The 27,417-nt window shown below is 31.4% G+C and overlaps 1 protein-coding gene across 7 annotated transcripts in view; it reads right to left on the bottom strand.

Moving 5' to 3' along the window:
- Positions 1-27,417, bottom strand: part of LOC127703064 (uncharacterized) — a 434,903-nt gene that overhangs the window by 238,733 nt on the left and 168,753 nt on the right. For 2 of the 7 annotated variants that reach the window (XM_052207446.1, XM_052207447.1), the window contains one exon: positions 21,667-21,771. The exons of the other annotated variants lie outside the window; for them this stretch is intronic. In XM_052207446.1, the coding sequence (XP_052063406.1) occupies positions 21,667-21,771 (105 nt within the window). The remainder of the gene's footprint in view (positions 1-21,666; positions 21,772-27,417) is intronic. 7 annotated transcript variants of the gene reach the window in all.

Here is a 27,417-nt window from a genome sequence, read left to right as displayed (position 1 = left end):
TATTAAAGAAACAGTCTGTAGAAATACAGGTCACCTAACCTGGACAAATTTAAGTTAACCAGAGTTTGCACTACACCTTTAATCTTGCATAGGATAGAAGCAGCAAATATAATGTTTCAAGTCTTGTTTTACTAGACCGGGATAAAAACAACACATTGATAAACAAAACAAAACAAAATCCAAACATAGGTAATGGAAAACAAAAACAATTGTATTAGACTTGTGTTTAAAAGACTGCAGTACTATACACACATTTTACCGTGAATATGTGGTTTTACTCAAAATGCAATTGCTATAAAAGAAATCTACTAAAATAATACCAATATGTAGAAACTCCTTTTTTATTTATTTCCTGTCTTTTTAATGCATATGTTTTGTCTTGCAACAGTATATGTTGTCAACCAAATTATTCTATTCAAATAAAAACAATCATCGGTTAAATAGTTCAGAAGTTATGTTGTTTCGGTAAAATCTCTGACAAATTATTTCAGGAACTATTTAGTTTAAAACCTAAATAGACCAAGAATAATAAAGGTCCAAGTGTAAAACCTTGTGGAACTCCAAAGTAACAGATATATAACCAGATTCAATGGTTCTTTTAAATTTTTTGCATTATCCGAACGAGATAAGATGAATCATTTTACAGAATAAAAGTAAAATAGCAGTGAGATTTCCATGGTCCAGTACCTTGTACGACTTCATCATTTGAAAAAGGTTTTAGTGGAAATTAAACATTATGATAATTGTTCTTTTTAAATTTTACGTAGTTCTGGAATTTCTCAGATTAAACTTGTGTGTGAGGATTCTGGTTTAGCATCTTTTAACAGTTTTCTATATCATATTCGTTTGTAAGGACTCGATACGGCATCGAATTTTACAGATTTTTAATATCATATTCATGGCACCCCTAAAATAGTTTGCTTTTGATGAAAAATATTATGTTTTCCTAAGATATGTTGAACCATCTTTTATGCATTCATTAGTGATCATTCAAATATGGGTGTCATTGACTAAGGATAAAGAACAGAGTTTGTATTCATAACATTGTTTTGAACAAACAACCGGTCACAGCCTAAATAATGATTAATTTATCTACCTAATATTTATTATAATATAATTCTGCATATGTTTAAATTTTGCTGTTCGTGTTGTAACTATTGCAAGGAATTGATTTTTTTTTGTGGTCAGTTTTCAAGATGAAAACCTACTACTGGGCTGATATAGATTTTGAATAGTACATTTAAACGTGCATTTAAAAGAGAAAAAAAAAATAAGCAACAAGCCTGTGGCTGCAACATTTAACTGCGAAGATGACATGCATCATATAGTCATAGAGATTTTTTTGTTTAATATAATTCATATTTACGGATGAGTTGTTTGTGATTATTAACTATTATCAAATCTTGCATTCATTTGGTAATTTGTTTCATGTTTTCATTATAAGTATATTTGCATTTCGGTGAGATAGCGACAATCTCGGTTTCAAAATGTATATATCAAGAATAATGAAGCTTATTCACTCAAGATTTGAACAGTTTGATTTTTATTAATGTACGAGTACAAATAAGACGATACGAGTCAAAAAAAACCACGAGGCATGCACGTTTACCAAAAAAAAAAAACGTAAACTCTGACCTTTTGTCACGTGACCAATGTCTTGACCTTAGAAGCCATTAAATCGTTTGCCGTCCAACTGAAGAATTATATAAATGTTCGTAATTTTTGTTGACAAGCAAAACACATCAGTATTGATGAGCTAATTGCATTAGAAGCTTGTGAAACTGAAGTCTAAAAAATTTTAATCTTTGCTGTATATCGATCCTGCACATTTAAAATCTAAAGATCTTTCAGGTCCCCCATTTTTGAAGTGTTCCACAAAGTCATAAGCACATTACAATTTGCCAAAATGTACTTTATGTTACATCTTAGTTTTTGAGTACACCAGTCTGTTCTTCTCACGTGAGCATTTGATAAAGACATTGTTTTTTCGTGAATAGCTTGTCTGTCCAGGTAAAAAAAAAACAAACAAAAAAACAAAAAGCTAAATATTTTGAAAAGGTAGGCATCTTCTTTAAAATTTGTATACCATTTCAAAAAAGGTCGTCTTGATTTTTTTACATGTATTTGCGGTCTTTTCGATCGATGAACATTCAATGTCTACATCACGATAAAGTCCGTTTGAATTTGCTTAGTAACTTACTTCCAAAGTATTAATCTTTGCTGCATATCAATCATTTCCTTAAGAAGTTCCCCCCTGAACTTTTCTGATCAAGCTGCATAGATATCCGGGTGATTAGCATATTACAGAGAGGTATGCAGCCAGTAGAAAATAGATTGAAGTTTGTGTTCCGGGAATTTATTTGCATAGCAGCACTTTAAACCAATTTTATATGAAGCTCATATAGCTTGCCGCACTTGTCGTTTGCTATTTACAGAAGGAAATAACATTAAATGGAAGTTTGTTTTTAATTGGTAGCGTCCTGGCTAAACGGGACAAACATTGAAAGCGATCTAGTTTTCAGTGTTTACAGGGGAGATCACATTTTGTCACTAGGTTTCTAACTTGAAATATTAAATATTAAAATATATATATACAAATTCATATTTATATTGTGTTACAAAATTCTAAGTTTAATTTTTAGCAATTATGTCTGTTTAGCTGAGACAGTCAGTAAGAAAAAGCAAACTACACCAATAACTGTCAGTAGCAGCTTCTGCAAGAAAGTCAACGAAATACTACCAGCTATATTTGTAAAACAGTTAAACGGCAACTACATATGTTACAATTCGGGGGTGCATAGTATTGCCATTTACCACATTAGCATTCTTCAACCGAATGTTAAATACAACTGCAGAGGTATAGTCCACTACCTATTTTAACACTGGAACCAATCGATCTGGGATAATAAGAACTTAATACATTTTGCTTTTAAGATGATAGCATAATTAAAAAGATTGAACACAACAAATTTGCATACCGGTTTATGTACCATGATGTTATGGGATATTTAGTCTTTAATAAACTAGGAATTTTGCGTTAACACTAGCGCCACTCAATTTCATCAGCTGTGTGCGAGTAAAGTTATTGCTTATTCCTTTGATACATATCAGTGAAGTAGGAGTAGATTGAGCAACATGAGGGGGGGGGGGGGGACTTCTTAAAGTGATGAGCAAAAAAACGACCTTTTATCTATATTTTCTATCATAATAGTGTAATAGTCCAGAAATAAGTTTGAAAATGTCCTCTTTTGAATCCACTTTATATTTTAATAACGAAATAAATTGCCAAAGAGAGGGGAGGGTATTATAGTTTTGCCCCTTACCTTTGCAATTGGTCCCCTTTCCCGGCTCTTACACCCCTGCGTTTATATATACCCCTCCACACCAAGAAAAAAAGCATACATACGCACAAACAAACAAAGCAAAACAAAGAATTATATATGTTTTGCCTCCTCCATCCCCCATTTTTAAAAGGGGGAATTACCCACTTTCCCCGGCTAATACCCCCCCTCCCCCCCAAAAAAAGAAAGAAAATAAACAACAAATATATAAACAGCAGATTTATGACTTTTAAAAATTCAACGACGTATGCAAATGAATTAAGAAAGAGTAATCAGACAAACATGTATACATATTGTCAAAATCAATAGAATAAAGAACAAAATAAAGAAATATAGAAAAAAGGTGTTTCTCTGTTTTATGGGGAATAACATTCAATCAAAAATAACTTATTTTGTCTCGTTTTAAATTTTTTGATCCACTGATTTTGGAAATCAATTTTTTGTTTGTTTAATTTCATGCTCATTACAGTAATGTGATATTCGAGTAGACCCAAGTATTATTGATCACGTGACACAATATTTTTTTTCATTTTCCATCCCTATATCCAAAATGGGTGGCCGTTTATTGACGTTGAGACTGGTGTTGCGCTATCACAATTCGGCTTAAGCAAATTTCATGAACATGAAGAGAAGAGGAGAAATCCTCCGTATAGTTCGATTAAGAAGATTTAAAAGATTTCAGCTTAACTGCTAATCAAACCCACGAGAGGTTTGTACATGGAAACATGTTATGGTTGCAGTTTTTTTTGCAGTCAGTAACTTCGTAAATACTTTTTTTTCATTTCAGCATTTTAATACATAGTTAGCTTTTTCAAGTTATAATTATAATTTTTATAAACACTTTTCAAATAAATTATATTTATAAAACAAGGTAATTAGGTCACAAGATGAACGATAAAGTGCCTATGAACTCACAAAATGCACGAGTGACTCTCTTTCTAAAAAGTGTCCGTGTAACACTCGTTATTGTACTGTTTTTATAGCTCTGCTAGGGGCAAAGTCGTACAAGTATTTCTCAAGTGCAACACAAAGAGCAAGTGCTACAGTGAAAACGGGTAAATTATGAAAGTAAATTTGAAATTTCATGATATTTTTAAAAGGGAGACTTGTCTAATTAAAATATCGTGAAGAATTGTGACACTAGTAAGCATCACGCAAAGTTGGAAATGATTGCTTATAAAATACCCATTGAGCAGGGTCGATATAAACAGATTGAGAAAGATAGAAAAATTTGTAAATTTTGTAAATTCAATTGAAGATGAAACTCAATTTCTATGGAATGTCATGCATTCGACCAACAACGACAAGTTATGTTAGATTCTGCTTTAATTATATGACTGTTATAATTTCAAAAATCTAGATACAGAAAAACATAATTTATTCCCGACCGCTTCTTTCATAGTATGAATATGAAGAAATTTGCATCACTGTGCCTTTGATTTGTTATAAACATTTTACAATAAGACAACTTCTAAAGGCAAATCAAGGTCGCTAACTTTCCATACTTCCTAAAGTCGTTGCCCTTTTGTCGTTGGTGGATAGTTGTCTCATTGGAAATCATCTTTTTTTTTAGAGGGAAAGTGAAATTGCAAGTTTGCAAAATATTCGGAAACGTAATACGCCCATAATTTCAAGTATTAGTTCCAGTTATGAAAGAGGATACATATTTTTAAAACAATTATTTTGCACTCTACCAAACGTATGATTGACACAAACAACATCCAATGATTTAATATATTGGTCCGGCGTGGATATACCATTGCCAATAACAACGTGCACGTTTTAGTCCTGAGGGATATTTAGTCGTCACGAAAACTTTCTCCTCTAGACTTTCCGCATGTTATGTTCTTAAAATGAATACTATATCAAGAGTCACGTGTACTTATATTCGTCATTTGAATTCTGTTGGATAGTTGTCTCATTGGCAAGCACACCACATCTCCTGATTTCTATAATTATTGTTATTTATCATTCGTGTATGCACCTTTAATTAGTCCATTGTTTCAAATTAAAAGAAGATGTAACAGTTATAACAAAAAAGAATAACCATGTCTTCTTCAAATTGGGAAACTCATGTGCTGTTTATGGGATATAGGGAAGTGTTGCCTGATCGTTGAAAATCACTGTTAAGGCATTCATAACTTTTGTAGACGCGGGCAATTTGTAGAGCTTAACACATTGGAAGGCTATTTGTATTGAGAAAAGCGCGTCGGAAACACCAAATTAATTTAATAAACTATTTTGTTTTTTCTTTTAAAGACTGCATGCTGATCTCTAGTTGTGTTATTGTTTTGTTTGTGTTGTTGGGTTTCCTTCTAATTAACATATATCAAACATCTCCTTATATTCGCAGAAAGCGGTAAATAAAGAATACAAATATGTGTTGGTTGTTAACAATGATTTAAAAAAAAGATTCATCGTATTTCAATATCGCAAGAAAGCATTCGAGAAGAAGGCCAAACATGCACAGTATGGCGCGGATTGTGTGTCACAATTTAGTCTATATGCAATTACATAAATATATTTACGCGTATGCGTTATTAATTCTGCATCTGCACAATTGTATTTATGCAATCGAGTAATTAGTTCTGCATATGCGTAATTGAATTTATGCTATCGGGTTATTAATTATGCATATGCATAATTCTATTTATGCAATCGAGTAATTCTATTTATGCTATCGAGTAATTCTATCTATGTAATTGCGTTATTAATCATGCATATGCGTTATTGTATAATGCAATTGCGTAAATAATTCTCCATATGCGAAATTAATAAAGATTAACCAAGCACGTTGCTTCTTTCATTCATAGAAATGTAACAAGTACACATAATCGGTTATACGATTTTGGTTGGAAACGAACACATTTTCGATAATGCAGAGTTATTTTTTATTTTCTTCCAAGCTTGTTCTAGCGTTTTATATATTAATTTTCAGTTTTATTTCATAAATGTTGCTTCTGTGTTGATGCCCCTTTCAAAAGATGAGGACATATCATGAATGAAAAATAAACACAAAACAATTGCACCTGTAAATATTTAGGACGAAAAGCAGAAAAACAAATGAGACAATGAAACACTATATGGTCTGTTCGTCTAAACACGTTCGCCGGCTTAATACAGTATTTATAATTTAGTATTTTGGGGTTCCTTCGTCTATGCATACAATTATAAAAACAGCTCTTGGTCATTTTTAATTTGTGCCACAAGCATATGAAAATGAAACTCGGACATCTTCTGTGCCAAAACTAATGTTTTAAGTTGCTCTTATTAATCGTTTCAATATTAAATGCCAATTTCGCTTTTTTAAATGGTCTTCATTAATCATAAGTAGACCTTAAACATTCCTTGTAGTTCAAGCTTATTTTTTTTGTGTGTCAAACTTGTCTAGTTTATGGTTATTCTGACACGACGGATATTGCATTTTCTGTACCGTAAATTGGTTCAAATGATTCCTTAAGCCGAGAACAGACTCTTTAAGGCAACATGGTACGATTGTTATCCCTCCAACGCCAGGCGAGATATAGCAAAGACTCCGTTCTTCTGTCTTGTTTATACCGTAACTTGAGCAAAAATAGTGTTTGATTTTAAAAATATTTTTGCAAGTAGTACCATTCTGCAAACTTTGGTTTAAATTTTTGAATTTCACTGTTTAAAGCACACGTAATTGTTGATAGATCAATCAGTGTGACGGGTAGAAAACCTTTCACGATCAAAACGATGGGAGAAGAATTTTCAAAACCTTTTATTTAACATATTATATATCAGTTCGTACATATTAAGTAGGTTTCTGGCCAATTTCTCAATGTAATCATGAAAATGTAATCGTTTGTGAAAGGTTGGGATTTTTCCAAAAGGGCGATTCTTCATACCAAAGACACTATACATGTCAACAACTCATCATTACTGTTAAACCGAAATTAACCAAATATTAAAAAAGTGTTTTAGAACTTTCAACCAAAAATTACCAAAACTATAACCAAAAATTGTCCATGTACACATTTCTAAAGATTAAGGTATGGTATTTAAGTAAATTTCATGCCAACAAAGACGCACTGACCAATGGACTTGTTATACCCTCGGCAACTAATAGTCAACCCTCAGTGGTATCGACCCAGTGGTAGTAATGAAACATGCATTAAAATACACCATTTATCAAATGCAACATAAAAGACGTAAAATATTCTTAAATGCTAACGAAACTTTTTAAATTGTATAGAAACTCAATTTATGCATGAGGATTCTGGTGCAGTTTAAACGGTATATTTCAGGGGAGACAATGTTTTAATATTTATATACGTCGTTTGCTTTTTTGCGCTTATGAATGTACATTGCCGATGCGTTCACATGAGTATATCATCCGTCTGCAATCGGCATATCTTGATTTATTTGTATTATTATTATTTATACGTTGACACGAGCGTTATTATTCGTATCTAATCATCTAGTTTTTTTTTTATTATTATTATTTCTTATGGACTATACAGGCAAGTAATATACTGAGCAGTTAGACAGATACTCCACTCGGACAAATTATTCTGACTCCGAGTCAACCAGCCATTGCTCTAACACATAATATAGCATTTTTCTCTCATATCTGGCCATTTAATATGAATCTAGTCTTGGTTGACCTCGACCTCTGGGTGTCCTTAGGAATTCTGCTATAATTACAAATAAAATTTAATCACGGTAGACCGTGGGAATTTTTTTCATTTTTCATTTTTAACATTTGGAAGAGGCAAAAAATAGAGTTATACTAGAACACACCCGCGACATCACGGGTCCGTGTCTGAATTAAAGTAACTACGCCTTATTTTTAGCCTGGATTTTTAGTATTCGTATTGTCATTTGATAAAGTCATGCTGATTATAAGGTGCACATTTTCCTCTGCTTTCAAAATCTTTCTGTTTGAATCCGCCCTGGCTTTCTCACTACAATATAGTAGTGGTACTCCAGATAGTGGAGGGAAGAATAAAGAAGAAGAACTACAACCGGAAACTACATGTACATGTGCCATATAATATTGGTACTGGTATCGGATTCGACCCGGAACTTGTTAATAATTGGTAATATTAATTATGTGGACAACAAAAAGGCCTGGGATTGTGTAATTTTTTATCAACAGTATTGTCGTATATTAGTTATACATAAAGTTGAATTCTTTGATTCGGCGTTTTTATGTTATTCCGGCTAACAAATTGGACCTCGTTATTTTAGTGGTATAGATGCATATCAATGTCAACAATATTTTGTGATAAGCTCACTGGGTTATAAAAAGTTACAAATTTTGCTACTTACATTTTTTAAGTCCAGAATACAGTGCTTCGTATTCAAGGTCAAATTTGATTAAAAAATACTTGAAAATATTGAAATGTGCTAATTAAACTATTGAGTTTAATCTTCCCAAATAACACACGGCTAAAACTTATCTTGTATAAAACATACATATGTCAACTTTATTTTTCCCTGTCGTAAGAAATTTGTATGGTCACAGTTTCCTAAAAAAATAAATTTTCCGAATAGACTATTTTTGTAATTTTTTCATCCACCTATTTCAAAATGTTTATTTGAACTTATATGCCTACATTTTCTTCAAGATAATTTTATTTTTTCGGATGACCATAATTCATAATTGTTAGTTAAGTTGTTTATTGGAATCTGACCTATAACATTATACAATTTCAAGTTGTTTACATATATCGCATTTTTTCGTAAAAATATAGACATACACTTATTTGCTTGGGACACAGTCTGCACATTATTCAAGTCGATAGACAGTTTGGATATTTTCACTTTAGAACTGGTGAAGAGAGGTCTCTTTCGTTTCTAGCGTTTTATATATTAATTTTCAGTTTTATTTCATAAATGTTGCTTCTGTGTTGATGCCCCTTTCAAAAGATGCGGACATATCATGAATGAAAAATAAACACATAACAATTGCACCTGTAAATATTTAGGAAGAAAAGCAGAAAAACAAACGAGACAATGAAACACTATATGGTCTGTTCGTCTAAACACGTTCGCCGGCTTAATACAGTATTTATACTTGAGTATATTGGGGTTCCTTCGTCTATGCATACAACTATAAATAAAAGCTCTTAGTCATTTTTTAACTTGTGCCACAAGCATATGAACATCAAACTCGGACATCTTCTGTGCCAAAACTAATGTATTAAGTTGCTCTTATCAATCGTTTCATTATAAATGGCAATTTCGCTTTTTTGAATGGTCTTCATTAATCATAAGTAGACCTTAAACATTCCTTGTAGTTCAAGCTTATTTTATTTTTGTGTCAAACTTGTCTAGTTTATGGTTATTCTGACACGACATATATTGCATTTTCTGTACCGTAAATTGGTTCAAATGATTCCTTAAGCCGAGAACAGACTCTTTAAGGCAACATGGTACGATTGTTATCCCTCCAACGCCAGGCGAGATATAGCAAAGACTCCGTTCTTCTGTCTTGTTTATACCGTAACTTGAGCAAAAAAAGTGTTTGATTTTAAAAATATTTTTGCAAGTAGTACCATTCTGCAAACTTTGGTTTAAATTTTTGAATTTCACTGTTTAAAGCACACGTAATTGTTGATAGATCAATCAGTATGACGGGTAGAAAACCTTTCACGATCAAAACGATGGGAGAAGAATTTTCAAAACCCTTTATTTAACATATTATATATAAGTTCGTACATATTAAGTAGGTTTCTGGCCAATTTCTCAATGTAATCATGAAAATGTAATCGTTTGTGAAAGGTTGGGATTTTTCCAAAAGGGCGATTCTTCATACCAATGACACTATACATGTCAACAACTCATCATTACTGTTTAACCAAAATTAACCAAAGATTAAAAAAGTGTTTTAGAACTTTCAACCAAAAATTACCAAAACTATAACCAAAAATTGTCCATGTACACATTTCTAAAGATTAAGGTATGGTATTTAAGTAAATTTCATGCCAACACAGAAGCACTGACCAATGGACTTGTTATACCCTCGGCAACTAATAGTCAACCCTCAGTGGTATCGACCCAGTGGTAGTAATGAAACATGCATTAAAATACGTAAAATATCCTAAAATGCTAACGAAACTTTTTAGATTGTATAGAAACTCAATTTATGCATGAGGATTCTGGTGCATTTTAAACGGTATATTTCAGGGGAGACAATGTTTAAATATTTATATACGTCGTTTGCTTTTTTGCGCTTATGAATGTACATTTCCGATGCGTTCACATGAGTTTTATCATCCGTCTGCAATCGGCATATCTTAATTTATTTGTATTATTATAATTTATACGTTGACACGAGCGTTATTATTCGTATCTAATCATCTATTTTTTTTTTATTATTATTATTATTTCTTATGGACTATACAGGCAAGTAATATACTGAGCAGTTAGACAGATACTCCACTCGGACAAATTATTCTGACTCCGAGTCAACCAGCCATTGCTCTAACACATAATATAGCATTTTTTCTTTCATATCTGGCCATTTAATATGAATCTAGTCTTGGTTGACCTCGACCTCTGGGTGTCCTTAGGAATTCTGCTATAATTAAAAATAAATTTAATCACGATAGACCGTGGGAATTTTTTCATTTTTCATTTTGTTACATTTGGAAGAGGCAAAAAATAGAGTTATACTAGAACACACCCGCGACATCACGGGTCCGTGTCTGAATTAAAGTAACTACGCCTTATTTTTAGCCTGGATTTTTAGTATTCGTATTGTCATTTGATAAAGTCATGCTGATTATAAGGTGCACATTTTCCTCTGCTTTCAAAATCTTTCTGTTTGAATCCGCCCTGGCTTTCTCACTACAATATAGTAGTGGTACTCCAGATAGTGGAGGGAAGAATAAAGAAGAAGAACTACAACCGGAAACTACATGTACATGTGCCATATAATATTGGTACTGGTATCGGATTCGACCCGGAACTTGTTAATAATTGGTAATATTAATTATGTGGACAACAAAAAGGCCTGGGATTGTGTAATTTTTTATCAACAGTATTGTCCTATATTAGTTATACATAAAGTTGAATTCTTTGATTCGGCGTTTTTATGTTATTCCGGCTAACAAATTGGACCTCGTTATTTTAGTGGTATAGATGCATATCAATGTCAACAATATTTTGTGATAAGCTCACTGGGTTATAAAAAGTTACAAATTTTGCTAATTACATTTATTAAGTCCAGAATACAGTGCTTGGTACTAAAGGTCAAATTTGATTAAAAAATACTTGAAAATATTGAAATGTGCTAATTAAACTATTGAGTTTAATCTTCCCAAATAACACACGGCTAAAACTTATCTTGTATAAAACATACATATGTTTACTTTATTTTTCCCTGTCTTAAGAAATTTGTATGGTCACAGTTTCCTAAAAAAATAAATTTTCCGAATAGACTATTTTTGTAATTTTTTCATCCACCTATTTCAAAATGTTTATTTGAACTTATATGCCTACATTTTCTTCAAGATAATTTTATTTTTTCGGATGACCATAATTCATAATTGTTAGTTAAGTTGTTTATTGGCATCTGACCTATAACATTATACAATTTCAAGTTGTTTACATATATCGCATTTTTTCGTAAAAATATAGACATACACTTATTTGCTTGGGACACAGTCTGCACATTATTCAAGTCCATAGACAGTTTGGATATTTTCACTTTAGAACTGGTGGAGAGAGGTCTCTTTGGTAAAAAAACATCATGACATTGACGTTTTAACTCTTTGGTTTTATTTTGCTTTATCCCTGAAAAATGCAGATGATCTGTGGTATTTTAAAAACAGTAAATATTACTTTCGCCAAGTACACAAGACGCGACGAACTTGAACATAAGGTTTGTACTTATATGTAACCCTAATAAGTTAATGCTTTTCTCTAGCACATGTAGTTGCATGATATGACTTCTCACTGATAATGTAACATGACGGCCATGTAACAAAGTTGTTAAACAGATGACAAATTGACAAACAGTGAAATTGATGAATATCTGGACAATCCACTCCCTGATGAGTTCACGTTAAACACAATTAACCTCACGTATCCACCCAAAATGATTGATTCAAATCTATGTCAACCACCTCCGTGATCTTCGCTAAAATTTGAACGGATTCAAGCAATTATTACTAGAAGTTCTAATGTTGGTTTTTTTTAATTTCTTACAAGTACTTTACCAAATCTCAATCAAATGTCCATGCTTTGCTTTGCTTGAAAGTGAAGCGTATACAACTAATCTGCATTTTAATCAGATTAATAATGTCTGTAGTTAGTACAAAATTACAAGTTAGGTACTTTAGAATAGAGACAAATTATGTAGGGGTCGTTTTGCTCAGTCTTTAGTTTTCCAAGTTGTATTTTGCGCACTGGTGTTTGTCTTTTGGTCGTTTTTTGTTTTTTTGCTATTGCAATTTCAGTTCGGTATCTTTAGTCTCTCTTGTGAATGTTAATATACCGTTTCCTACGAAATATTTAATAAGACAGTGTTTCTCATCCAATATTCTATTGACATATCGTAAATAGAACTGAAAAATTGAAAAATCACATATTCAAACTCGGAAAAATTCTGACATCTTTTATCAAGGAAAACAGGGTTGATTCAGTCAAAATAGGTTTTTTCGTCGATGGTTTGCTGATTGTGAATACGTTCAGGTACTCATAAATACTGACCGTTTCAATGTGTCGCTACTTAAACTTCATTAACGTGCTAGAAATTATGTTTCTCTCTTTTTCCAATGAGTGCTAGTAGCAAACAAACATTGTTGGCAACCTTAGCTTTCTTTCCATAGTAATTCGCACGTTGTGAACAAAATACTTTTCAAATTAAAGGTTGTTTTATTTATTTGTTTCAAGTTAGTGGTCATCATGTTGGTAGCGGGACTATTTAGTTTTCCGTTCAATTGCAGGTTTTACTGTTACCATATATGATATAAAAAGGCAAAGTTGGAGGTTTGTGCACCCCCTCCATCCCAAACCACCATCACCAACACCAACATCACAACCACACACACACATATGATGTACCTGTACTAGGTCAGACTTTTGCCCCCTAGTTTATCACTGAAGTTTGATTTTTTTTTCCTGAGGAGTAGGGAGTTCGTGGTTGGCGTTGTATCTCCTAATTCTCAATACTGTTAAATTGGTACTGATTATTATCGTTTTAATGTATTATTGTTATACTCAAAAGAGCTCGTCTGCTTTGAGCAAAATCCGTCATGCGCAGACTTTTGTGCATGCCACGTAAGTGAAATATGTTGTAACATGAATACACGCATTGTTATGAATGACGGAAATGACAATGATGGAGTGCAGACCTGGGAACCTTTGAAAATCTGTAGTACGCTGCAAAAAGAAGGGATGAAGTTGTGGATGGGGGTTTACAGAATAGAAAATAATAGGCAAAAAATATAGAGAATAGAGAAAAATGGATAAAGAAAATAAATAATAGAGAATAATAAGGTGCTAAAATATAAAGTATAAAGACTAGAGAATAATGGGCAAAAAGTATAAAGAATAGAAAACAATCCCCTATAAAATTAAAGAATACAAAAATATAGGACCCCCCCAATCAAAACCCTCAGGGAAGGGGCTCCTATCAAATCAATGTAAGTAAATATAACTACCTAAAAGACATTTAATTTATTTAACTACCCATTTGGAAATAGTTTAATCGATAAAGCCAAACAAATTCATGTTGTAAACAAATATGACAAAAAAACAGTATAATGTCATATATTAAACCTAGCTGCTTTTGAACTGATACATCGTATCAGTATTGGCTGAAAAATGACTTTGAAGTTTTGTCTTTCACGACAAATGATTGTTTTGTGTAAAATTGACATTATTTGTGAGGTCAAGGTCATTTTGACTTTATATGGTTGAAAACTTCATATTTTGAGTTTTGTAATTAAAAACGTCGTGTTGAGAAATTGTTTGTGAACAACTATCTAGCATTTAGTCCTTCTATTAAAATCTATTATTAATGAAGCCGGATTTTGTTATTTGACAGAAAATACAAGTGGAAACAAATCAAAGTTGAAATCCTTTTTTTAAAAATTGTGAAGTTGACCTTTAGCTTTAGTTTTAAATTAAATTGGACCATTATCTGATCCTTACGACAGGCATATTCTTATAGTACAATTTTCCCCTTTCAAATGATATATAATTTGTAAACTATAAGAACAGAAAACGCAACACAACGCAACGAAATATGTAAATTGAGAAACGAAAAACTAAGAAACCAAACAAAATCTGTAAAATGAAAAACATCGTTATTTTCATCAGAGTCGTTTCTGGTTTGATTGAATTATACAGAAAAGAGTGTACCGGCTGTATGCCAGCCATCGTTCCCTGAAATGATAGTCGACTTGAAAATCATGAATAAAACATGCATTTCTATATGAATAACGAATCCAAACAAAAACCAAAGTTTATATTTTCGGTTTTCCTTCACATGCACGAAATACATAGCGTGTACTTTTACAGATATGCAACTAACTTTTGCATGATGATACAATGTCCTGTAAATTTACGCACCATGCAAATTTGCGTAATGTGTAAATGCATGTACCTGTGTATGTATTTTTCCATACATATGTAAATTTGCGCGTGAGAACAGGTCTTTTGAAAAAGTACCACAAAAAGAAGACGACAGATGAGGTTTTTAAGGTTGGAATTTCCACCACCCAACATACACACAAACTGTTGCACAGAAATTTAAAAAAACGTAAGGAAACATGCGAGAATTGTCCAATCTCCCCCAGAATCTCCTTTATGAAAAACCCGTGATGCGTCTCTGATATATTATTAAACCAAAGCCGGGTCAAATTGTCATAAAAAAGAACCATTACCAATAATAACATCACAAAAGGTTTCTTTAAATTCAGTTAAAATATACAGTAATGTATTCACGAGAGATCATTATTTATAAAGAATGTTCGGTGTACACAGCGAACGTTTGAAACGCTACCTCAAATTGGGAACATATTAAGAACATCCCAGCGTGTCCGTACTGTCAAATTCCACGCCCCGAAAGACGTAATATTATTCATGTTGAGTACTGGGTTCTTACATTTCAGTATTGAAAGAAGTCGATTCCAAGCAGCCTGTACCAGTCAGTGATCGATTATAATTATATGTATAAAAGACACTTACATGAGCAAGATCACACATCGAAAGGGACTGACATTCTCCCGAAATGAGCCAATTATTTAAATCAGTATGTATCAGCATGTATTAAAGGGTACAAATTATACCCGTGGTTTAGTAGTGTAACAATAATTATGTGGAGGTCACACCAGGTGATAAATACTGGTAAATATTGTAGTTATTTATGTTATAGAACATTGTGTTATAAATATGATTTGAGTAAAATGATGTATACTTGTACTTATTTCAATCTTTTAGCAAATATGAGGTGTATAATTAATATATTATGGACACGTGTTGATATTTAAATACAATATTAATTTGTAACTATTACAATGACTTTAGCACATACAATTAATCTATGTAGTCTCAATGTAAACGGGATCAGTTCTAGGGAAAAAAGAAATAGAGTTATGGAATGGATAAAAGCACAAAAAAGCCAAATTACCTAATTAAAAAAGACACATTTTAATGAAAATATTGAAAGAGAATTTATAATATTAAAACGGAATATGAAACCTTTTATAGTCACGGTTCAACTTCTAGTAGGGGCGTTGCTATTGAAATAAAGCGAAGTTCACAAGAGAGCGAAGGCGTAGTTTAGTAAAGGACCTGGAACATAAAATGGAGCTTATAGATGAGAGACACGCTTATGAAAATTATAATCTGGAAAAAGAAATTAATGATATAGAAAAAGAATTAAGTAAGATTTATGATGAAAACGCAAAAGGGACACAAATTAGATCTAGAGAAAAATGGGTTAAAAGATTAAAAAAAGTACTTTAAAAAATTATCAATGAAGATCAAACCGGTTACGTTAAAAATAGAACATTGGGTTTAATCTGAGACAAATTCAAGATGTTATAGATTATGCAGACACATACAATATAGAGGGGGCAATAGTTTTTGTAGATTTTGATTTGTTGGAATGGGATTTTATGTTTGGAACTTTGAAGCATTTCGGTTTTAACGAATCATTTATTAACTGGGTTAAAACAATGTACACAGATATACAAACATGTGTTATTAACAATGGATGAGTATCAGAAACTTTCAAAAATTTAAGTAGAATAAGACAAGGATGCGCTTTGTCGGCTCTAGTGTTTGTGTTGGCTGTTGAAATTATGGCCCAAAGATTCAGAAATAATAAAAATGTAAAAGGTATAAATGTAAAACTAGATGGGAAAAGTCATAGTATTAAGATTTCACAATTACCTGACGACACAACACTTTTTTTGTAAAGATAAAAACGATGTAGTAACTGCAATGAACGAATTAGAAACTGTTGGTTCTTTTTCAGGTTTTTTTTATTAAATAGAAATAACACAATAAAACAGAGGGCTTATGGATTGGGAAATTGAAATCGTGTAAAGATACAATTGTCGGGATTAAGTGGGGAGATAAACATATTAAAGCTCTAGGGGTGTTTTTCAGACATGATAAAGTGGAATGCCAAAAATTAAATAGGGATTGTAAATAGAAAACATGAATAAATTATTTATGATATAGAAAAAACGAAATCTATCAATTTTAGGGAAAATCCTAATTATAAAGATTTTATTATTGCCTTTATTTACATTCCTAGGAAACGTCTGTTTAATTTTAGAAAATTATCTAAAAGAAATAGAAAACAAAAGCTTTAAATATATTTGGGATGGGAAGCCAGACAAAGTTTAAAGAAGCCTGATGATAGGTCCATATGAAAAGGGAGGTTTAAAAATGGTCGACTTTAAAAGTTATTATGTGGCTTTAAAAGCATCATGGGTAAATAGATTGGTAAATGGTAAACTTGCGACTTGGAAGCTTATACCATAGAAATATTTAAATGTTTCAAACAGAATTCTGTCAATATTTAGCATGAATTTGAACGATACTAAATCTCTGAAATATTCTTAAAATTTTCCTGCGTTTTATCAAGAAGTAATAAAGTCCTTGAATTTGAGTGGCGGGGGGCAAACAAAACAACCAAATACATTTATTGATATCAGAAAACAAACAATATGGGGAAATAAATTTATAAAATTTGGAAATAAATCATTTATATTGGATTAAGATTGATCTGATTTACATAAATGATATCTTAGATGATACAATGTCATTATCAGAAATCTACCATATAAACAAATTAAAGTTCAAAATAAACTGGATCGCTGAATTTCATTAATTAAAAAATTCTATCCCAGAAGAATGGATCCATGTTGTTCAAAAAGAAAATTCGGTTAAAAGTACAGTTGATATTCAGAGAAATAAGATTATCTGGAAAAATCATTATACTGAGACTCACTTATTAACAAATGAAATATTATATAACTCTTTAATAAGTATAAAAATAGAGCCATCAATAGGAATAAACAGATGGCTTAGAATCCTAGAAATACAAGAAACTATAAATATGAATTCATTGTACCAATTTATTTTTGAATATCTGACTGAAAATAAGTTAAAAATATTTAGATGGAAATTATTACAGTATATTGTTCTAACGAAAAAAACATTTATTGCAATGGAAAATAACTAAGACAGATAAGTGTAATTTTTGTAACCAAGAAGAAGATTATGCACATTATTTTCTATATTGTTCATATTTGATTAAATTTTGGAAAAAAGTTGATCACCTCTTTAAAAAAAGTAAAAATAGAATTTGTTATTAATTTACAACATCTTATATTTGGATATAAAATCACAAATAGAAAATATTACTTTTTGAATTATCTAAAAACGATACTTAGTTTTTCTATCTACAAGTCATATTATGTATCCGAACAGAGAACAAAAATTGTTGATGTCTATAGTATTTTTGAGATGAATTTAATAAGAGAGAAGACACAGATATATATAATTCAATATGTCCAATGTTATTGTCAATTAAAAATGATTTTAGCAATAGTTAGTCTTTATATAGGACACTTGTACATCTTAATAAGTTACTAAGTTTAATCAGCTGTTTATTTTCCTGGATAATCAGTTGAGTGTAACAGAACAAATCAAGAGAAGCATGGACACGTGGTGAGATTTGTAGCAAGCAAGATTTGATGAATAAATATTATTATGTTTTTAAAAAGAAAAAAAAACATTCTCCCGAAACCCTATGACATAAACATATAAGGACGAGACTTTTAATCGAAATCTGATAGAAAGATGAGATGTCCTGACTTGCTACATACATTTTTTTCAAATAACGGAGTGGTGGGGGTTTAACTAGGTTTGTGGGATCTCAAACCTCCCCTTAATCATATCTTATTTCTATCAAAGTTATAAAGACATACTAAAAAATACTTGCACAAAACAAATGTGTCAAATGACCGCTTAACTATTTATTATCAAATGAAACCAGAAGCTCGTATGAGCCTGTTATGGCTCACCTGCCAAAGTCTGTCAAATTGAACCTGATATTTGTTTTTTAAAGGATCTTCTATATATGCTTCCTGTAAAGTGTGGTTACATTTGGCAATGAAAAAAGTAAAATAACAAAAATACCAAACTCCAAGGAAAATTCAAATCGGAAAGTCCATTACAAAATGGCAAAATCAAAAGCTCAAACACATCAAACGAATGGAAAACAACTGTCATATGTCAAATGAAGTTTCAGAGGACAAGATTGTAAACAATATCAGCCAATCAGAAACAAAAAGTGCCCATGGCAGCCATATTTGCTATCTGATCAGGACAAAATAAGACACTTTCGTAAGGGACCTCCAATAAATGCTTCATGTCAAGTTTAGTTTAAATTTGGCCAACCAATTTGAGAGTATAACTAAAATATTTAATCAGCCAATCAGAAACACAAATTGACCATGGAGGTCATGTTTGTCTTACGATCGGAACAAAATTTGTGAAGGACCAACCATAGATCTTTCCTGTAAAGTTTGGTTCCATTTGGCCAAGAGGTTTCAGAGGAGAAGGTTTGGCGGTTTCAGAGGAGGTTTTTTTTAAATATCCCCCATGGCAGCCACGTTTGTTGTCCGATCGGACCAAAATGAGCAAATTTAATAGAGGACTTCCCAAAGATGCTTTACATGTATGTCAAGTTTCATTTTATTTGATCAAGCGGTTTAAGAGAAGAATATTTTTGAGATATTTCTCTCTTGCTCTCAAATGATATATAGCAACCTGCATATCATTTAATTTTTTTCGCTGAACAGATCCAAGCCTGGGCACTTCTGAATACAATTTATGGATAAAAATAATTAAATTTGTATGAAGTTTTCGTACATGGGAAATCATGAATAGTATGTAATGCCGTTTTCTATCCACCTTATATACTCTTTTCATTTATGGAACTGACATTATAACTGTTATAAATATAATCATTCTTTATGCGTGAACCCCCTATGTATTGGCGACTTTTGGAAGCTTCTATGAGCCATTCAGATATCCTCGGAAACAAGATTCTCGGAACGTCTCGAAAATCTTCGATCAATTATACAGGTAGTTATCTATGTCTTTGATACGGCCCCTCTATGGATAGGCTACCACGTGACTGTGTATATTTCAACGAACCAAGTTCATTTGTAGATCGGAAAGTATATAAGTAAAGAAAGTAAGTGACAGAACATATGCGTTTTGATTTGAATGTTTATTAAATATCAAGTAAAAGGATAACGCAATTAGATAAATAATTAAATCGTGTTTTGATACGGTCCCTGTACGCGTAGTGTGTGCAGTATTTAATACAACGTGCTATTGTGTTTTGTAATAATAAACTTGGGAATAGTATACTGACAATAAATTATGTCCAATAATCTGATTATTTCTGAACGTTTACCACTTAATTCCATCATAGCCTGAGCAAGTGTCGGAAAGCAAGAAGAAAATGAAAAAAAAAACGATATTTCTGTCAGAAGTCCGAAACACAGTGGTTTGAAAACAGAAAGATAATTAAACAAAACGTTATTCTGTCAAAAATAGTTAATTTCATTAATAGATACTATCAGACCAATGGAAATTCAATGTTCATTAAAATCATTTAGTTTAACATACATGTGACAGAGTTGTCAAGTCACAACCGGAGATTTGAAAATTTTCAGTAGGAGTTTGGGCCTCAAAACTGAAGATTTTTTATCGACATATTTATCGATGTTTTCTGTGTTCATTTTGATAATAAAGCTACATATTTCCCCCTTTTTTAAGATAACAGTATTACTATTAATGAATTATCTCTGTATTGTTACAATGTGAAATATTTTCCAACACTAAGCTATACGAAAAATTTGTATGTGATTTTTTTCCTTTACTCATCTTTGTCACCTATCTTAGTGTGTTCCTCAGTTCCAACATCCAATCATAATTTATGTGTTTTAAAGTGTTATTCCATTTTCCAAGCTTATTGTTCATTCGGCCAGATTTAGCATAAACACTTAAAAATCATTAAATTACCATCCTTAAATGATTCTTCGTTCAATTTGTATTTCATTTATATTCTTTTATCAATTTACGTTATGTTAAGGAGGGTAACTTAAAACATGATAAAACAAGGGAAGTAACCCGAAATTTCATTTAAGTGTTTTCAAATACACAAAGCTTTTATTACATAACGGCAGTTAGCCTGAGGTAAAAATCGTTAATTAATAGTATATTTGACACCCAAGGTGTCAAGTGAAGCCATATAATTATACAAGTTCTTTGATTTACAGGTAAAAATTACCTTCATCAGTGAAACAACAATGTAATTAATGTGGACATCGATGGTAAAAAAAAATAGAGACTGACAATTTTTTTGGGGTTGAAATTTAAAAAAAACCGGAAGATTTGAATAATTAACGAGAGGGACAGAAGAGGGCTTAAAATTCGGAAGATTTTGACTCCCGCCGGAAGAACCACATGTCTCGACTTTCAGCGTTCTACTTCTAGACCCGAAACCAGGAGTTTTATTTCAAGTATAGGACATTTAAATTTTGACATGATCATGTTTCAATGTCTCTTTCAAGCAAATGTTTGAAAAAAATCATATTTTGAAAACATGTTGGTTGTTGCGTTTCCTTTTATTTTGGGAGAGAATAGTTTATTGATTGATGGTTTGTTTTATATAATGAAGTAATTTTGTTTAGTGCATATCATTTTTAGTCCTTTCAAATTTGAAATACATTTATGAAAAATTCTATAAAAAAACATGAGAATGAAATAATCTGAATCTATGCACAAACATAATGCAAAATGTTACCTTAGATGATTTAACCATGGGATCCATTTCTTTTTGTTCTATCAGCCATTTTGTTAACTCAATGTTTCCACTGTAAGCTGCCAAATGTAATGCTGTTTCTCCGTTCTGTAATGATGATTAAAGTATTATGTTTTGGTGTTTGATGCTAGTTAAATAAATCAGTGTTTAGTTACAGTGTATGATTAACGTCTGTCGTATACTGATAATTAAGTATTATGCTGTAGTGTTTTATAGTAGTTAAATAATTCAGTGTTTTTGTCTGTGTAATATGATTACTTCATATCCTTTCCGTAGTATTCATAACTTCTGCCAAAAAACCAACATAAACAAACATTCTAACCACCACGAAATAGCAAAGTAATGCTGTTAGTGGCGTTAAACACTAATAAGTCAATCAATCAATCAATCAACAAACATTCTAAATAATACAGTTTTTTTAACTAAGCACTTATCTAAGTACACAACCATGTGTGTCTGTGTTGGTCAACAAGATGTTTGCGACATTGTATCTCATGGTACAGGTATACATGACAAAAAAAAATAATGTTCATATAAAATCCTTTACGGTTCTAAAAATCCTAAAGGATATTTTTTCTCCTAGAGTTTTATATCTCTTAAGATAGAAAAAAATGAATAGGATATTTTTTTCTCCATCGGGTCTTTCCATTGTAGAATTACTCTTATAGGATTACAATTATTCATATAGAAATAATAACAAATCATAACGGAAAACATGCAAAAAAAGGAGAAAACAAATCAAATTGGGTTAATTTATGTCCTATAGGACCATTAATAATCCAACGGGAAAAATTGTAGCATATAGGATATAAACAAACAAATCACAGATGATAGGAAAATATATCGGATAGTGAGAGTATTGGAAGACAATGATTCTATAGCAGTACATTTATGAAGATTTTGATAATAAAACGGATTTTCGTTTACAAGAAAGTTCACAAACATTTGTTTTATAGTAAAACTAAGCCATTCAAGTATATAAAACATATTTATTTTTTTTTAATTCGAAGTTTCATATGACTTTAGTGTCACTCAGTGAATATCAGGAAAGAACATTATCTTTTTGCTAAGATTCAAATAGTCACTTCCTGTTGATTTATTGTTGACATATTGCAAGGTAACTTCGAATATTTCCGTAAATTGAAATGATATGACAATGTTTTGTAAACCTTTCATGAACATTAAAGTTGTAATTATAAATAACAAGGTTGCACTAGTTGTATGTTAACACCTTTTGTCCTAAGAGTAAACGAATACAGAGAAAAACGGCCCAAACTATTCACAGTACACAGAAAGTAGATAACAAAAGCAACATGAATTTTATATAATTGTGGTAATAACGGTAATTTTTTGTTTGTTAACCTCGATAACAATACTGAAATCAAATCATAATCATATTTCAAAAACAATATCTATTTGAACGTTGTACTTGGAAATTCAATTTGTCTTATCATGTATGGAGAATATGACAAAATAAGTGGACATGTAGGTTGGAATATAGAATCTTCAAAAATTATACAATTTTGTACAGTTACGGAGTTTTGGCGTGTTCCAGTGATATAAACAACTATTAGAAAAAAAAATAATAGGATTTGGAACGTTAAAAAAATGTTCGCATTGCAATATTATTTCATTTAAAAAAAAAGGTCTTAGCTGATTTTCAGTTAGGCAGCAACTTTTACGTCATTAGGCAAACCCTAATGGCTCGGGGTCAGAATAATGTGTCCGGATAGGAGATAAAGATTCTCCAGCAAAATTAAATCAAAATAAAAATTGAGATAGACATACCTAAAAGTTTTGTTTAAAACAATAAAATACCAAAAGATTTTTGTAAAAACATTTGGAATATCTTATTTACATAAGTATGCGCTAAATTTGTGCAACATTTCTCTTTGAAAATGATTAATTTTACGTCACGTAAAATAACATTTAACGTTAGCTACGTCAGTATCTCCCCTGTAACTGTATCGTATGCCCTTTAGCAAATTAAAATAAAATGTCAAGTTATGTTCTTTCATTGGATACTGTAAATATATGATATATGCCAACCATTTATCACTTGTATATCTTAATTAGCCAGAGCTGACACATCCACTTACATTGTTTCAGCTATAACTCTGAATTATAAAGCCTTATTTTATATTCAAGACAACTCATGCATTTGTTAGTTATGATTCCGGTTAAATCAAAACCAAAGACTTTACCAGTGCAAATACCAGCAGAGATTATTATTCATAGGTATAATCATCATTAAGTATGCTCAAGACACATGCTAATTAATATGCTTAGTCTCGGTACGATTTAAGGCTTGACATAGAGATACCTGCAAATTCGTGAAGACATGTACATTTATTTTGGTTATGTGTGTCGTTGGATTGCTGTATACATGCTAACGTCTACTCAACATCAACTTTAACTATATATGTTTGTGAACTCGCATGGAAATGATACATGCACAACATCATAGTAAACATGCGGTTTTGTCTTAGACTAATACATTTATCTATTGTTCCAAGGTTGTTTGTATGGATTTTTTTCTATTTTTCGTCGTCAAAAATCACAAAGTCCGTCTTGATATACACCATGAGATAATCTATTATTTTTTTTATGGTTATCTTAAACGTTACTAAAACGCAGCTTTCTCAATTTAGACATTGAAGATAGCTAGATAGCTAAATTACGACAGATTGACGCATTGTTTATGTTTTTATTGATAAAAACTGTGTTCTTTAGTTTACGATAGCTTTCAGTTCTTCAGTTTGGTAAGAATCCCCAAAAACATTTTTGTTGGTGATATCTCCCCATTTGAAGGTTTTAAGGGTTGACAACTACATGTATATAATCAAAACGTGTCATACTAACCTGGTTATAGACATTGGTAAAACCGAGTTTTGTATTTGGTCATACTCAATAAAAAAAAATTATATAGTTTGGTTTTTAAGAACGAATACTGTAAAGGTGACAGACACAGTATTTGTTTGCAACATCACCTCAAACAAAATGTACTTCCTTGAGTTTTGTTAAATTATTTAGATATTGGTAATTAAGCCATACTTTGTTCGATAAACGATTTCAATTGTCTCGTCGGGTTGCTGTCTCATTGACGCATGCCCCACGCTTTGCTTTATTAATGATACACTCAATTTAGCATGTTCTTGATAAATGTCTGCCTTGTTCAACTGTACTTGTGAACTATTTACATATTTAACGGAATTAGTTCAAATGCTAGTTCACTCCAACATTACCTACATGTACTTTATCTACAAATGATGTACATGTACCAGTATACAGAATACTGAGGAATTGATTGAAAGAAGAATACAGAACATGAATTCCCAAAACATTTCTGCATGCCTATAGATATACAGCAAGTAATATAAAAAAATATGAAGCTGAGAAGTTAACTGGTCTTATATTGTAATATACAAAGTAAATTATATAAAGATTTTGGTCACATAATTTTGAAAGAAACTGTTTGTATGATATCTTATACAATGAATGAACAATCTTTGGAATATATAAAAACAAAAAGGTGTAGTATGATTGCCAATGAGACAACTCTCCACAAAAGACCAAATGCCGCAGAAATTAACAACTATTGGTCACCGTGCGGCCTTGTCTTCTTTTTTTTTTCTCTGCTGGGTTTGAATTATGTTTTGTACATATATACTGCAATGGCTTTAGAAAAGGATATTGGAATTGTTTAATTTCGGAATGTTGGTACCAGCTATGGTAATTGTATGAGCATGTCCCTCATTGTTTAACAGAACCATAGGACCTATCGTCAACATTTGTCATTTATGGTTATTTTAAACGTATTTTGAATGAAAGGAGATGTGGGGAAAAATTCAGAAGCAGTCAAACAACTCAAACAGCCAGAACACATCTAAATAACTGATTCATTAAGGGCAAGAGATGGTTTGAATAAATGTTAACTAAAAATTGTGTCTCGCTGATTAACAACCTCATTGAAAAACCATATTGATACTAATAACTCAAATTAGATGACAGATAATGGGTGATTAAAACCAAACTTTCTTGAAATGATACATCTACATTTGGAATGATTTTGATGAACCTATAATATATACCGAATATTTTGATTACGAAATTGAAAATCAATTGTATATATGGTATAGAGCTATGTGAATAAAAGGAGATGAGATAATACTTAAAACAGGAATATTCATTGGGGAGACAGCAACCCAACAACACAAGTATGTACAAATTACCATACATGCATTTAGACAGACAAGGTCACAGCAATAACGGTCCGTGTATATTTGCGTCCATTCGTTTTTCATTTTGAAATATCAAAAACAAAAAACAAAAAACGAGAGTGTTTTCATTTTTCGTTTTTGATTTCTCAAAAACCAAAACGAAAAACAAAAGTGTTTTCATTTTTCGTTTTTGATTTCTCTAAAACCAAAAACGGAAAACGAAAGTGTTTTCATTTTTTGTTTTTGATTTCTCTAAAACCAAAATGAAAATCTAAAGTGTTTCCGTTTTTCGTTTTTGATTTCACTAAACAAGAATTCTGTATTTAATTTAAATTATTTCTCGTTTTATAATGTACAATGTTTTCCTTACTTGTTTCACAGTCATTGATAGTAAATAATGCCAATGTAAACACCTCGGTGTTCTTTCAACATAATGTAGACAAAATAGACCGCCTGACTTATGAATTGAACTAAGGTGATAAATGAATCAAAGCCTTTCAAATTACCTTGTTTATATCTTTAATGAAAAATAAATTATTATATTTGAATATTAAACGAATCATAAATTTAAATTGTACAATATAATATTATATAAAGATGGTACAAATAAATAGATTGATTACAACATCACATTAACAAGGGAGGTTACTACTTTTAAAAACTTATAAGAAAACTACCCCGGTCGTTAAAGTATACATGCACAGTCACTGTGGTTATCAGATCTTTAATCGAAGATAATGTCGACGGATGCAAAAGACTTTATCAATATGATCTTTACTTTTAAATTTAGAAAGGTTGATCTCAGATGATTAGAATTCATGACCAAGGTCCATTATACGAACATTTAGGACGGTAATGTGTTTTGCTTGATTAATTGATTGAAAAACAAATTTCCGCAATTTCACAATTCAAACCGGGATAAGAATTCAATCATTTTGCCATTCGGAGCCTACTCGGTATTAGTTTTGCTTATTTTTGAAAGCTATATGGTGACCTTAACTAGAGCCTGGGTGTGGATGGGGGTTTACGGAATAGACAATTGTGGGCAAAAAATATGAATAATAGAGACAATGGACCAAGAAATAAAAAAAAAAAATAGAATAATGAGGTGTTAAAATATAAAGAGAACAGAATAATTGGCAAAAAGTATAAAGAAATAAAGAATAGAGAAAAATGGCCTGAAACACTGATTAAAGAATAGAAAAAATCGGCATAGAATATCAAAGAATACAGAAATAAAGAAACCCCGTATCCAGACCATCATCCTAGTTGCCTAAACCAACGTTATTTTGTCTCCGGTAGATTGTTATTGGTTATCATACGTTTTCTTTTTATTTCTATGCCTATCAATTAAGACGTGAGCTTTCATAATTTGCCAGCTTATTACATTATAAAAAAAGACTAAGCCGAACACCACTCTGGATTTTTTCTCAAGTGGACCTCAGCTACTTACCCTACCACACCATTACCGAAAAGTTAAAAAAAAATCTACGGCAAATTAATACTAGGTGCA

The sequence above is a fragment of the Mytilus californianus genome, unplaced genomic scaffold (genome assembly GCF_021869535.1).
Source record: "Mytilus californianus isolate M0D057914Y unplaced genomic scaffold, xbMytCali1.0.p SCAF_5, whole genome shotgun sequence".
Taxonomy (NCBI): Eukaryota; Metazoa; Mollusca; class Bivalvia; order Mytilida; family Mytilidae; genus Mytilus; species Mytilus californianus.
This window is presented reverse-complemented; position numbering and strand designations above follow the sequence as displayed.